The 15,290-nt window shown below is 39.2% G+C and overlaps 1 protein-coding gene across 1 annotated transcript in view; it reads left to right on the plus strand.

Annotated features, from left to right (window-relative positions):
• Positions 1 to 2: 2 nt before the first annotated feature.
• The window catches only part of LOC116329204 (voltage-dependent P/Q-type calcium channel subunit alpha-1A-like), a 37,550-nt gene continuing 22,262 nt past the window's right edge, over positions 3 to 15,290 (plus strand). The window contains exons 1-14 of the mRNA XM_039611447.1: positions 3 to 114; positions 1,374 to 1,503; positions 1,981 to 2,040; positions 2,150 to 2,262; positions 7,095 to 7,194; positions 7,377 to 7,537; positions 7,718 to 7,858; positions 7,948 to 8,149; positions 8,236 to 8,400; positions 8,622 to 8,732; positions 10,328 to 10,411; positions 14,035 to 14,151; positions 14,728 to 14,793; positions 15,115 to 15,212. Of these exons, the coding sequence (XP_039467381.1) occupies positions 71 to 114; positions 1,374 to 1,503; positions 1,981 to 2,040; positions 2,150 to 2,262; positions 7,095 to 7,194; positions 7,377 to 7,537; positions 7,718 to 7,858; positions 7,948 to 8,149; positions 8,236 to 8,400; positions 8,622 to 8,732; positions 10,328 to 10,411; positions 14,035 to 14,151; positions 14,728 to 14,793; positions 15,115 to 15,212 (1,592 nt within the window). The 5' untranslated portion in view covers positions 3 to 70. The remainder of the gene's footprint in view (positions 115 to 1,373; positions 1,504 to 1,980; positions 2,041 to 2,149; positions 2,263 to 7,094; positions 7,195 to 7,376; positions 7,538 to 7,717; positions 7,859 to 7,947; positions 8,150 to 8,235; positions 8,401 to 8,621; positions 8,733 to 10,327; positions 10,412 to 14,034; positions 14,152 to 14,727; positions 14,794 to 15,114; positions 15,213 to 15,290) is intronic.

Here is a 15,290-nt window from a genome sequence, read left to right on the forward strand (position 1 = left end):
TGCCAACACTGAACCTCTGCCACCTCCTACAAATGATGATGAGGAAGGAGGGGAAGGAGGGCCTAGGCCCATGCCTCCATATAGCTCCATGTTCATCTTCTCAACCACCAATCCGTAAGTGATACGTACTAACAATTACCAAGAACATGCACATCCTAGCAGACGTAGTATAAGCACACAATGCAAACTGAAACACATTGTCTCATAATTACCAGTTAACCATATAAACCTTTGGCTAAATCCCTGTCCTAATGAGGACACATCTTTCCTTAAGTATGAACACAAAGTAAACAACACAAAGCAAAGATGAAAACCAGCCCAAACAGACTTGAAAGCATGAGAAACATGAACAGGTCAAAACAGAGGCTGCAAGCCTGACTGCTCATCACTGCTTTTGTTACTTGTTGAAGTTCAGGCTCTGGCTGCTGGGCTGGGGTCGACATGCACTCAGCTTTATCATCATTCTTGGCTAGCTTTGCGTTAGCATGCTGTCTGTGCAGATGTTTGCAAAGAGATGTAGCAGTATAATACTATAATGGATGCAGTTTCCATTTTACCTTCACGCTCTTGTCCTTTTGTGCAGTGAAAAAAAGTAATGTCCATATCTCCACTCCTCTAAAGCTGTATAGCTGTTTTCTGTTGCCTACACTTTGCACAGTCAAAAGTCAGCTTCATTGTAGCTGACTTTTGATCCAGAAGTATGAGATAAAGTTGATTGTTGGTATAATATTTTGAGGGTAGGGAAGGAGGTAGTTAGTGTCTAGACAGCTACTCTTCCCTCTTTAGTTAATTTGATGCAGTTTGGTGTGGATTTAGCAGTCTATTAAATTGTCTGTACCTTACAATGGTTTGCCCAATGGATGGAAAATAGAGGCATGAACCACATATCAGTTATCTGATCCTGATAGCTACACCAGAAACCAAGAAAAGACTGCCACTGCCCGGCCACTGACAAACTGATGGATTCCCAGATTGATATTTGGGTAAACCCTGCTTTACTTTAGCTTTTCTACTGTGGTCCCACAATTGCCCACAGTGCTGATGGAAAGATTGACTTGCCTGTCACTATCTCAAAAACTATTTCAAATGAAGCTCAGTCATTATGTCATGTATTCTAGACTGTGGGTTGGCATAGCATGAAAAGAGGTCATTTGCTAAAATTTGTTGAAGACACGAAGCCTAATTTTAGCAAATGAGCAGGTCTAGTTTGTATAAACATTAGCACAGAGCTGTTTAAACATTAGTTGAGTATTTGAGAGGGATTTAAATTTTGTTTAGCCTCCACAACAGCCTTGATTATACTTACAAATTAAACATAATGGTATGCATTGCATTAATGCAAGAGAAAACCAAATATCTTTGTCTGCTCCTAGGTTTCGACGAGCATGCCATTACATTTGCACCCTGCGTTATTTTGAGATGTGCATCCTGCTGGTCATTGCAATGAGCAGTATTGCCCTGGCAGCTGAAGACCCTGTTTGGCCCAATTCCCCTCGAAACGATGTAAGAAATTCATCATACATGTATTATTGTTTCTTTTGGCAACTAAAATATTATGCATATAATTTATCTATTATTTTTTGTATTTACTCTCAAGGTTGTTTTTGCCATCTCCCTAACCCTCCATGCGTGGAGGTTTGAGCAGTAAATGAAATAACTTTATAGAGTATGAGATAGAATGTATAAATCCAGCACTTAAAATTATTATTGACAGTTTTATAGTGGGTAGACAATTAAGTGGCACACGCAATATTCAGGATTTTCTGTGTTCAGACTCATCAAAATGATACAAACTCACAGACTACACATGCACAGTAAACAGTTTAAGTTTAAAGTACTGCCTTCTTTAATAATATAATATCAGATGATTAAAAAATAAGTGCAACACTGCACTTATTCAATTCTAATATCTTTCTAAAAATGTGTGCGGCTGACATCTAAAATACAAAATCATCATATGCTCACTTTTTCTTTGTGCAGGTTCTGCGCTATTTTGACTACGTCTTTACGGGAGTTTTTACTTTTGAGATGTTAGTAAAGGTGAGACAAATGAAGAATCAGCATTTTTCCTCAGTGTTGAGACAAACATTCTCCTCTTTTTGATAAACAACAAGGCTGTAATGGTCCTTGTTTTTGGTCTCTTTTCTAGATGGTGGATCTGGGGTTGGTCTTGCACCAGGGCTCTTATTTCCGGGACTTGTGGAACATCCTTGACTTTATAGTGGTTAGTGGTGCTCTGGTGGCCTACGCCTACGCCTTAGCGTAAGTCTCCCTCCTGCTTCCCCCTCTGCTCTCTTTTCTCCTCTCCCGCTCCTCTCCCCTCTCACTGGTACCTTGGAGTACAGCGTCCCCTGTTCTTCTTCACTCAACCATGGCTGATTTTTGGCCTCTACTTTCTCTATCCTACACACTTTTCTTTCATTCACTCGCATACATTTTCTCTCTTGGCACTTTTTCATTCTCTTGTCTCCTGTTATCCTCCACCATAAACCCAAGTCTTACCTTTATTTAGAGTGCAAAAGACCTTTCCTCTTTTTTTTTGGCCATGTTCTTACTTCATTTCTCTCACGGTCACATTTTGCTCCTGCAGTCCTTTCATTTTTAAGCTCCTCCTATTTCAAGCTCCTTCCAGCTTCTACATAAACACTCCCACATTATAAAATAGATCCCAGCATCCTCTCCCTATCTACCTCCCCATGTGAGAGGTGAGGACCACCCTTTGCACCTGTAACCCTTTAGTGCCCAGGGCGTTCTAAAGTAAAAGGCCCCATGCAAACCCCAGCCAGGTCACCAAAAATCTCAACACCGTTCTCTACGACAAAGCAGGTACTTTAATCTTTACTTGATTTGCATGGCTGTAAAGATAAAAATACAACTACACGTGGATTACTGAGTTAGGCTGTAGATAATAAGTGCTATGCTGGGTACAAAGCATGAATTTTGCTTTTGCATGGTTTGTGAGAATATAAAGCAATTTATAGATTTAGAAGTCTGCATTTAATGTGATGTCATGTTTTGGATATAATACACATATATATAGATATGTTTCCGTATAATATATTTGTGCTCTCAAGTTAATGATAATGATATACCATAGATTTTTACACAGGTCTGCAATATGTGAAGACACTGGATATTGTTTTTACTGTGGAAGTGACTGAAAGCAAACCTGCATAGCTTAAACTGCTATGAGCTTTTGGACACTTGGATTATAAGGCACCTAGCATTCTTCTGTGTTGGGTTATTGAAGTTGGTGGACTTGGAGCCTCTTGGATATACTATATACTACAAATTAATATGGGAATGGCTAGGTGATACAAATAAATTAATACATTTTAAACTACTGACTTTATAAAACTGACACTTGAATAATGACTTAAACTAAAGATGAGTCCTTGGATTTTCATAGTCCCAGAATGATATCTTGTGACATTGTCCCCTCAGAGCTCCTCAGACAGTTGGGTTTTTTTGCTTTTATGCCACCTTTACTGAACTGCTCCTCCTCTGCACTTTGTGTCCATTCTTCCACCTCTTTTTATCATACATCACAACACTCAAAATGTACTTACTTTTGTCATCATTCTGGCCTCGGAAAAGTCTGTGAAACAGTGCACTTTCACGGGTATTTCTCCAGATATACAGAAGAAAATATTCTGCACGCTTAAATGGAGAAATTGGCTTTTTTTGTCATTTGGTGTTTTGTTTACTGAAGTCTGAAACTATGGCAAAAATGTTAGAAATGTTGGCACAGTCACTGGGAATAGTCATGAATCATTTCACCAAGATTCAGGTCTGTGCCTCCAGCAGTCTATCCCCACCAGTGGGTAAGAGTTAAACCCAACAAGTTACCAATAATGTCAACTAATGAAAACCTTCCAGCTTTCAAATTCCCTGCATGCTGCTGTGCTAAAATAGTTTCAGTTTAATCTAACATAAACTAGGTTGTCCAGCTTATCTGCTCACTTTATAACTATGCCGTAGTACATTGTTAAAGTCCAGCTGAATTAAGAACTGATGAACATGGCAGGTGCTCCACGGTTCTGGTAGAGGTGATCCATTGTCAAGACTTTCACTCTTTGTGAATCATCTTTATATGTGTGTGTTTTAACCAACGCTCTTTCCCCTCATTTTAGTTGAATTTGTGTCTGTCTGTTTGTATATACAGAGATCTTTGTCCCCACCTGTCCTTTTCTGTGTGTCCCAACCTCTTTCTGTTTCACTGCTGAATTTTTTTCTCTGTGTATCTTCTCTGCAAGACCAAATTCATCCAGTGGAAATGTTGAGTATGAATTATGATGTAGCCTTAATCTGTAAAAACCAAACAAACAAGCCCAATTTGAGTATAGTAGAGGTTTATCGTGCTAATGGCTGATGGGAGATCGGAACCAGTAAGAAAAGATTCCTACCCATCCAGACAGTACCTTAATTCAATTGGTGGAAATCAAACAGCACTCCTGAAGCGATCAGAAGTCTTGTTGGAGATGTTTATCACTCCCTTAATCCAATTATTCTGGTCTGAGGGCTGCTGTGTCTTGGACCACTTATGCAGCTGTCCTTCATATTTCTGCAGTCAGACTGAGTTTCAGATCCAGACAGGCTTTCGAGTCAGAGATGATGACTAATCAAGTTTGATTTGCCTTGAAGCGCACCTTGACATTCTAAGATTTTTTTCTTCACCAGGGAGTGTTTGCTCTGTTATGTGCCTGAAATGAGTTTATATGTGGGCTTGCTGGCCCTTAATAATAGTAATTTGAATATTTAATTGTTAATCATGAAGTTTTACAGATGATTTTAAGAGTAGCAGTAGTTAGCATTTGAAATCTTGCAAACTCATCAAGCAGAGTTTTTTGCGGGGGGGGCCTAAATTGTGAATGTAAGAGATTATCTGAATGTGTATTTGTTATTTGGTAAGAGGAGTCTGTGGGTAGGTTGGTTGATCTAACAAGAGAAGGCTCTGTCTTTTCTTTTTTTCCCCTTTCTCTCTCATATGGATGTTTCCCTCAAAATCCTTCCTTTTCTGTGTCCCATTCTGTTTCTTTATCCCACCTTGTCTCCTCTGTCTTGTTGTTCTCACCTCTTACTCATATCTCTCTTCGGACTACGAGCAGCAGCGGCAGCGGGTAAAGTTCTCTCGCTTTTTCCTCCCCATTTTCTTCTTCTGCACTCTTGGTATCTGTTTCTCTGATCACGCATCTCTTTCCTTCTCATTCATCCATTGTCACAGTTGAAATGTGTATCTGTCTATATTATTTTTCGTTTTTTTTTAATCCATTGTTCACCATGGAACAACTCGGACTCAAACACAACTAAACCTCATCTTAACTTTTGTCAGGTCCTCAGCTGATTCAAACAGATGCAAAGGAGATATTTGTGCTTTAATTGCAGGTTTTTCCACACATTTTTATTTCAATAAATATGGATACGAACATGATCAAGAAAGAAACTTTTAACCAAAGATGGATAAAAACACAGACACAGTGATTTGCATATACACACACACTCATGCAGACACACACATTAGTGGTGGTTGTGTGCAAATACACACACAGCCACCACCAGTCTGCCATCTGGTCTAACAGCTGTAAGACACGGGCAGCTGTATACACAGCTGCTGCCCCCCTAAGGATCACTTTCAGTGACCTCTTCACCCTGATCTGTACACTGGATATGTGAGGATTTGTTAAAATCAGGGCATTTGAATTACAGTAACATTTTCTATGAAACTAAGTGCGGCCAGTTTACATAAAGTCAGCATCAGTTAACTCCTGTATTGTTTCTTTAGGCTCCTACAGCCTTGTACACAGTGCCAGCCCAAATCCAGTATTTGACATGTCTAGATTACAGAAACCTATTCAGAAAGTTTGGACAACAACACCTTTCACCTTAGAAGCTTTAGCAAATAGCTAGGGATCTTAAGCTACTTGCTATAGCTAGAGAGATACCTATGGCGTTACCACAGAAACCCATAAAGAGAGGTTGGTAATGTCTGGAAGCACAAATCCGACTGTAACACTTGAAGATAAGGAAAGTCTGATCATGAGATCTGATTTAAGGAACAAATCTGCCACGTCTTTAGTCTGAACATAGCCTTAGAGGTCTATTGTAGTTTAGCACTCTATGGCATACGTACCTGGAAAGTTACACTGCCAAAGTGAAAAAAACAAAGAGAGGTTTGGCTCAGCATTTCATTGGAAAATGCTTTATAAAATCTTTGTCTTGGCCAAAAACCATTCAAGACAAGATTCCATGCTGTCTGAACAATGCTGTGAAACAAGCTAATCCTGGAGCTTATAGAAATTAACTGGATGAGTCATCAAGAGAGAGTTTGGCTGTTCATTTAAAAAGTCTTTCCCATTTTTAAGCACAACGACACTACCAAATTGTGGCATACGCTTGAAATTGAAGGCGTTTTGAAAATGTGTTAAAACTTTTAACGCATTTACGGCGACGAGCAGAAGAGCCCTTTGCTTTGTTCCTCTTACTCAATGCCCTACAACAGAATACAATTTTGTTCTCGCTGAGACTACAACTAAACTCTCTCTCTAAATGTCTCTCTATAGAATAAATTTCTCCACCACTCAAACTGCTGCTTAAAAGAAGAAATACTGCAGCATGGAAAGCAAGGTTTCAATGCAGCATGAACAGATTTCACCATTAACTGCGCATGGGCAAACTGAGGCTTTAGTGTTTTTGAAAGGCATTGAAATACATTGCAAAACACTACACAAGGGAGATAGCATTCAGACAGGAATGATATCAGTTGTTCCCATAGCATGTACTCTAGTTATAAATCCCCACCTAATTCTAGCATGTAGCTACGATGTTATCCTCACACTTAGGAATAAGGCTAAAGCGTAATATGATAGCAATGCTGCATGCGTTGCTATGCACTTAACCCAGACGCAGTTACTCATTGATTTTGAGTTAACTCGGACGCACATGCCATCAAGAAATGGCTGCCCATCGCCATTTTGGAATCGAGAGGACTAAGGCTTTCATGTGCTGCGTATACTAAGTCTGCTGAGACTTGTAACTTTCACTCTCCTGTGTGTACATGTATGTCTTCTTTGTTTTTGGTGTGTAAACACGTGTAGGGGGAACAGCAAGGGAAAAGACATCAGCACCATCAAGTCGCTGAGGGTACTGAGAGTGTTACGACCTCTAAAGACTATTAAACGACTTCCCAAACTCAAGGTACGCTTACACAGCAAAGAGACTCCATTACTTAATTTTCACTTTTACACAGATTATTGATGAAATCTACCTTAATGCAAAAACCACAACCAAGGAAATTATACAGATTACACCCTGATCTACCATCATCTATTATTCTTTAACCCCCCTAATATTACGTTGTTCTCTTGCTTTGTCCTCAGGCTGTGTTTGACTGTGTGGTGAACTCTCTGAAGAATGTGCTCAACATCCTGATCGTCTATTTACTCTTCATGTTCATCTTTGCTGTGGTTGCTGTGCAGCTCTTCAAGGGGCGTTTTTTTTACTGCACTGATGAATCCAAAGAATTTGAGCGCGACTGCAGGTCAGGAAAAAAACCCTACTCCTTTCACCTTGCGCTGTGAAAATGTCCTGGTGACCTGCATAACTTTTGGTTTAATCCTTAAAGATGAAAGTGTCTCCTCTCCATCCTCTGTGTCATACCTAATGCACACATTTATAAGTTTTTTCCCTTCAGTCCTTGTGCTGATTCTGTGTATTTCAGAGGCGAGTATCTGGTGTATGAACGTGATAACGAAGTGAGGGCGCAGAAGCGGGAGTGGAAGAAGTACGATTTCCACTACGACAATGTGGCTTGGGCCCTTCTCACCCTCTTCACTGTCTCTACTGGAGAGGGGTGGCCGCAGTGAGTAGCCTATATGTGAATATATTCATTCATAAATAGAGCAAGCGTGGATATCGACAACCTCTAACAATCCTTCACTGTCACTTCAGGGTGCTGAAACACTCAGTCGATGCGACTTACGAGAATCAGGGCCCAAGTCCGGGATACCGGATGGAAATGTCCATCTTTTACGTGGTGTACTTCGTGGTCTTCCCCTTCTTCTTCGTCAACATCTTCGTAGCTCTCATTATCATCACCTTCCAGGAACAAGGGGACAAGATGATGGAAGATTACAGTTTAGAAAAGAATGAGGTGAGCGAGGATTCAGAAACTGGAGCGTTGCATAATGGAAAGGCACGATGCAAACCGAAAATGTATTTTTCTGCTGTTTTTGACAGAGAGCCTGTATAGACTTTGCCATCAACGCCAAGCCTCTGACACGCCACATGCCACAAAACAAGCTAAGCTTTCAGTACCGTATGTGGGAGTTTGTGGTGTCACCGCCATTTGAGTATACCATCATGGCGATGATCGCGCTCAACACAATCGTGCTGATGATGAAGGTAAAGGTCTGCAAGCCCCAAACAAGGAATAAGTAATGCACAGAACAACATAAACACCAAGACAGCCACCGAGTTGCTGAACTTAATGTCTAAATTTATACCATTAGCTCTTGTTGCCTGCGCCTTAAAAAAAGATACAAGCAGCTCTCACTAGTTTGGAATGATTCAAATACTTCTGCTTTTCTGAGGGAGGTACTGCCTATGTGTGTTTTTGTTTACAGTATTACGGAGCCTCTGACACCTATGAAACTGTGTTAGCCAACCTGAACATAGTGTTTACTTCCCTCTTCTCCATGGAGTGTGTACTCAAGATCATCGCCTTTGGAGCACTGGTGAGTGAGTATTTCTGGGTTTATGTGTGGCGACGATGTACTGCTCTGTAAAAATACGAGAAGCCAATGAGAACATATATACATTTTTATTGTTATGCCGTTTTTTGTGTATTGAATGAATTTTACCATTTATAATGAACAGAATGCCCATATACTAAACAAAACAAAAAACTGAAACATTGCCTTTATGAGGTGAGCTTTGCAGCCAAAAACAGCTCTTCATATGGGCCTGACTTTCAACTAGATTACCCTGTATCCCCCACTTTCTCCACCAACCTATTTATTACACTGTCTAATGCTATTGGGATTTTTTGCAATAATCAAATGATTTGTTTTCCAGTTACAAAGCAAAAAATCTAAACAAATCAGAAGCTACAAAAAATCTGCGATAAAGTTATTTTATTGGCAAAAGATGCAGATGAGAGAAAAAATTACAGACAAGATAGTTTGGCGATGAATGGGAGGTGATAACGGACAGAGGTGAGATTATAATATATTAACCTAAAAAATGAAAGTGAGTGACATATAGGCGGCCAAAAGAGAAGCAAAGATTAGAGAGCGGGTGGTGAGTAGACAGCATCAGCTCTGATTCATGGATAAACTTATGTACGTATTAGGCGTGTCGTAAGCACACATAATCCCAGCCCTCTGAGATATCAGTGTCCGTGTGTGTGTAGGTGTGTGTGCGTGCATGTGTGTGTGTGTGTGCGTGTGTGTGTGTGTCAAAGTGGTTTATTTTAATATCCGCCTCCCTTGCTCTCCCCTGGTCCCTCCACTTGTCTAATGCACAATTTGGCTCCAGGCAATATGTGGGTAAGCAAAGAAGCAGAGGCTTCTTATTAGCATTTTGTCCCGAGTATTACACGACTCGTTGTTTTGAGTGTCCCCACTTATTGAAAGAATGCTTTAAAAACATCTCTAATCAAATATAGATTGAAAAAACTTTTTTTGCACATATATCTATAAATAGAGGGCTGTGATACCGTTTTTAAAAGTTTTTGAAACTGAAAGAAATTCAGATTGGTTTTTGCTGTACTGTATGTGTTGTTTGATGGATGTTATAGCCTTGTGATGCAGTACAATGTGTCCCTGGTCTGCTGGTATCTTTCCAGCTTCCCTTCACTGATGGTCAATTTGTCTTATCTAATTTCTTTCCTGTTCCTATCCTACACTGACATTTGTTTTCTTCCACTTTCTTGTTCCCCTTCTGTATTTTTCTGTCCTTGTCTCATTTTCTAATTCTTTACTTCTTACTTTTTTTTTCTCCTTGGTATGGTTTTTCATTTAAATATGACTTCAACCTTGCCACATCCTTTTGCTTGTTATTTTCATGTGATCTGTCTGCGCTCCATCCCGTTGCGTTGCTCAATTTCTCTGTCAATCTTTATCTCTTCCCCGCCTTACTCTTCGTCTGCTTCCTTGCCACATCAATGTTCTTCTGCTTTTCTCTGTGTCACTCTCGCCTCATGTCACCTCATATCCTCCTTTTTTCTTCTTCATCCTGCTCGTTGTTCTTCTCTGTCCCTGTCTCGTCTCTTCTTCTTTCTCTCGCTTTCTTGTACTTCTTTTTTCCCTCTCTCTTATGCTGATCACAGAATTATTTCAAAGATGCCTGGAATATTTTTGACTGTGTGACAGTTCTGGGCAGCATTACAGACATCCTCGTTACTGAGCTTGGGGTAAGTACCAGGTTTTGTACAGATGTGTATGTTTTTACATCCCTGCATTGAAAAGTCAAACTGGAAACAAACAGATGTGATATTACATTAGCATGTTTTTTTCTTAAACAGGTATGACTTAGGAATTTGTTTGGTGAACTTCAGAATGTGTTTGTGGACTTTCACATCTGCCTCACCATCTAAAAAACATTAAGTAGACAAGACAAGGAGTAAGGAGAGAGCATGAGTTAGAGGCCACTGTTGAGTTGCTCAGTCATGCATGAGCATCTCTTGAAAGTCTTATATAATTGTCCCAGTTGGTGGGATGGGAATACAGCCAACCAGTGCCGAGCCACTGACAGGCAGGAAGGCAGGAAGCATGCTGATTACCTATAGTGAGCCATAGCCTCTCCAAGCAGCCTTTTAGTTTATTATAATATCAGGGTGGTCAGTGGGTGCATCAGTTTGCAACTGCATCAGAAGTACCTGAAACAACAACAGCATCAACAACATTATGGGTATATTAATATCAATGATGAATGAGTGCCCTACATTTGGTGTGCCGCATTACATTTTTGCTAAATATTGCACCAAATTGCCTGTAATGACACGCTGAACCAAGTAAACAAAATGAGTTCATTCGGTTTATTTAGGACCTGCATTCAAATTTTTCAAATGCTGTATTACCTCACTATGTCCATTAAGGAGATGAAATTGTGTGTCAGTGCATTTATTATGTGATGCATGAAACTGGGTTGAGCATCATTTGTGAAACACTTGTTCAATCCTAAAAATCTATTTAAACGTGACATTGTTATTTTCAGATGCCGTACAGCTGTATATGTAGGCAATGCAAAGTTGTTGAGGCAGTGTTTTTAGATACTTATTGACAGTCTGAGACAAAGGTATTTAATGTAGAACCCAAAAAATAGTACATTCATATAAATCTACATACAGCAGGTAATCAAAGACACTCAACCTAAAGCTAATATTTGAAGCTTGGTACTTTGACTCTTTGGTGAAAATGTTCTTTGTATATTGTTGGGTCATATTTTAAGAATAGCCTCTTGTTGCGTAAGAAGTGAACTCTGAATAACAGATGGTACTGATAGGAATACATAATCTGTATTTAGGAGATGAAGCCATTTCTTGGACAGAATTAATTTAAGAAGAAATTCAAAAACTATCCCCAATAATGTTGAAGTCAGAGTTGTAGAGTATTTGCAGCTGTAACCAAGAATCAAGAGCCAATGTAACAATTACTACTAAAAGGCTTTTCTCTCTTTCTTTTTTTTTTTTTTTACCATTTATTCAATAATGCAATATAAGCCGTGATAAGTGGAGGCTGCATGCTCTGTATATTTCTCGCCTCAACTATGTGGAAAATCCACCTACACTGCGAACATTACATTATTATAACCACCCTCTGCTCTTATTTGACAGTGACATCACTATTGTATGTCACATGACATTGGCAGTCAGTCCTATTGGGTGGTGTATGAGTTTTTGGTTACCTTGTATGTGGGTCACATCTTAGTGCTGTAGCTTGCTTCATATTTGGTTTGTCTTTCAAAGAGATGTTGTCTGTTGTCTCTCCACTCTAATGCCTCACCATTCTTACCATTATTATAAAAATATATATCCCAATTGACTGAGTATGGTTTGATGATTTCCTCTCCCCTGTGTTGTATTGTTTGTTTCTACCTGCCTGGAAATAAGAAAATCTTCTTTTGCTGAGTTTGGTTTGATTTGACTTGTTTAGCTCTTGATTATTATTATTATTTTTATTTATTAGTTTATTTATTTATTAATTGGTACCGAGCTTGAATCTTTGCTAATTTGGTCTTGATTGTTTCTATTCAAGATTTTATTCACCGTTGAAATTCTACAAAATATTCCTGAGACAAATTGATTATCATATTGACATACAGTCATGGATTTTTAGTATCCATGTATTTTCTTTTTTCATGCTGCCTTGATTCTTGGTATCAGCATTATGAATGTGTAAAATCTACAGACACTTACTTTTGTGCTAATTTGAATGACTGTTGATTTCTTTCTTGTTTTTATCTTTTCACATGCTTTCTTTAAATCGTCCTCAAACTTAACGACGATCTACTGTAATCTACTTCTCCAATCCCCTTCTCCCCTCAACACCTACTACTTGCTGTGGTTCCATCCAATCAAAATGCACTATGATTCCTCTGTGTCCACCCATGACAACTGGCTTGGTCAATCTGTCTGGTTGTTCTTCGAACCAACCAATAATCCAAAAATTTGCTGCTATAAACCATAACTCTGCAACATCCACATGTAGATGGTTTGTAATTTTTTGGAGATCTTATTTTACTGCATGTGTTTCAGCTGCATCCCAGCCAACGTTCTGGCTCTGGAATGTGTACAGTTTGCTTGACTGCTTTGCTATGATCACCCCGAACCCTCAACTTGAACATTTGCGTTTATTATCTCCCAGCTAGTCACTGTATATCTCTACATGCGTGTGCTGAAATATATCCTTTACTTAACACTGATATTCAGTTTGTAAAGGATTGTGTTTTAGAAACTCGAGTAGATGGTAAAATTTATCCACATATATGTATAAAAGTTGCTGGGAGAGTGTTTCTAGTAACAACATATTAAATCCAAAGCTTTGACAGTGGCAGGAAGAACTGAGTGATGCATGTTGCCCATTGCATGCCACTGGCAGAAACCCTTTGTTCACAAAACTCGCACACACAGACACACACACAAACATGCAGCAATGCAATGTAAGCAGTAATTGAATAAAGCCTGCATGTGCTGCTACCAGTTACTTTTGAGCACTTCACATCTCAACCTGCAGTCTAATAGATTTATCTGCTAAACTATGTACAGTTTATTAGTCACGTGTTCAGTCTGATGAGAGTGGAAAATGGCAACCTAAAGAAATTCACCTATGTAGTAATGACCTTTGTTGGTCCTTGAACCACCCTCTGCTCTTATTTGACAGTGACATCACTATTGTATGTCACATGACATTGGCAGTCGGTCCTATTGGATGGTGCATGAGCTGCCGTTTTTGCTTGCCTTGCATTGGCTGCTTTGCCTTGTGTTTGGTTCACATCTGCATGCTGCGGCTTGCTTCATTTGAAATGTTGCATATTTTGCCTTCGGAGAATTAGTGCATTTGGTTGTCTTTCCAAGAAGTGTCCTGAAGTCCCTGCACTCTAACTCCTCACCAGTCCTACCACAATTACTAAAAACATATATCCCAATTGGATGAAACTGGTTAGATCTGGATGATTTCCTTTCCCCTGTGTTGTATGGTTTGATTCTACATTACTGGATATGAAAAGCTTGTTTGGAGCCTTGCTGATTTGAGTTTGGTTTGCTTTGACTTGTTTGGCTCCTGATATTTTTTATTATTATTTGTATTGAGTTTGAATCTTCTTTCATTTGGATTTGACTGATTTTCTTTTGTTATTCATCTGTTAGGATGATTGCCTGCATAATTTAAAGTACGACTAACTATTTTCCTTCCCTTTCCATTCCCCAATCCCCCTTCTTGTTCCCTTTTCACAATCCTTTATTTCTGTTCCCTTTCCCTTGCTTTTTCCCGTCCTCAACTCCCCCATTTCTCTGGTTATACTGTGGCTGTATTGTAGAATAATTTCATCAACCTAAGTTTCCTAAGGCTGTTCAGAGCAGCTCGTCTCATCAAGCTGCTGAGACAGGGAGAAACCATCCGAATCTTGCTCTGGACCTTCGTTCAGTCTTTCAAGGTTTGCTTCCAATTATACAGCTTATTACCCTGAAAAATCACATGCACTGATGTGTGTAGACGCTACATGTCAGTGCAGTGTATTCACTGTATAGATTCCCCCCTTTTACAAAAGAGGTTTGGTGCAGTGCACAAGTGTATTTAAAAAAGAATTTGATTTTGATTTGAACCCTATATTAAACTGTAAAATGTGCTGTTAAAAGGTATTATTCATTTTAAATTGGCTGCCAGCAATTCTTTTAGAGGAAGCTGTTCATAACATTGGTAGCCTTGTCGTGCTTAAAGGTACAGTGTATGCGTATCATACACAGGAGCCAAGAGAGGACGGAGGTCTTTATAAAAAATTGTTTTTGTCACTGCATGTTTGAGCTTAAACTTTTAACTTGGATTTTAGAACAATCGTTTTCAGAAAGTCCATGGAGGGATTTTCATAAGACCAATAGAGACACTTATTAATTGCGAGATGTTCCACCAGGTGTCATTTAGATAGATAGATAGATAGATAGATAGATAGATAGATAGATAGATAGATGCAGGATCTAGGTTATTAGTTAACTATTATTGTGTCTCTTTTCAGGCACTGCCTTATGTCTGCCTCCTCATTGCCATGCTGTTTTTCATCTACGCCATCATTGGGATGCAGGTGGGTGAGAACCTCAACCTAAAACTTGCTCCAGTGCTGCTGGGATGCATTAAATATATTTTAATGTATAACTATAATGACGAGGAGTGCAGCATACTAAATGATAGTGAAAAGAGTGATCATATTGGTCATAAGCATTTGGAGTATAAAAGCAAGAGAAGGAACATTACAAAAATGTCAAAATGGGATTTATGTCTTAGTTTCAGATTGTTACTTATAATCTTTGTCTCTGTATGCTTTTGTGGCAAATAAGACTAAATGTTCAGTGATCAACAGCCATTGTCTAGTTTTCACTTTTAACAGTATCATTGTGTTTGACAGCTGTTTGGGAATATTGCAATTGAAGAAGATGGAGACAGTGCCATCAACCAACATAACAACTTCAGGACCTTTGTAGAGGCTCTTATGCTTCTCTTTAGGTGCTTTTATATGTAACTCTGTAAACCTATAATATACATTTCCATGCATGCCCCAGTCTCTCTTACGGTCATTTAATT

This window comes from Oreochromis aureus, linkage group 4 (assembly GCF_013358895.1).
Source record: "Oreochromis aureus strain Israel breed Guangdong linkage group 4, ZZ_aureus, whole genome shotgun sequence".
NCBI classification, from domain to species: domain Eukaryota; kingdom Metazoa; phylum Chordata; class Actinopteri; order Cichliformes; family Cichlidae; genus Oreochromis; species Oreochromis aureus.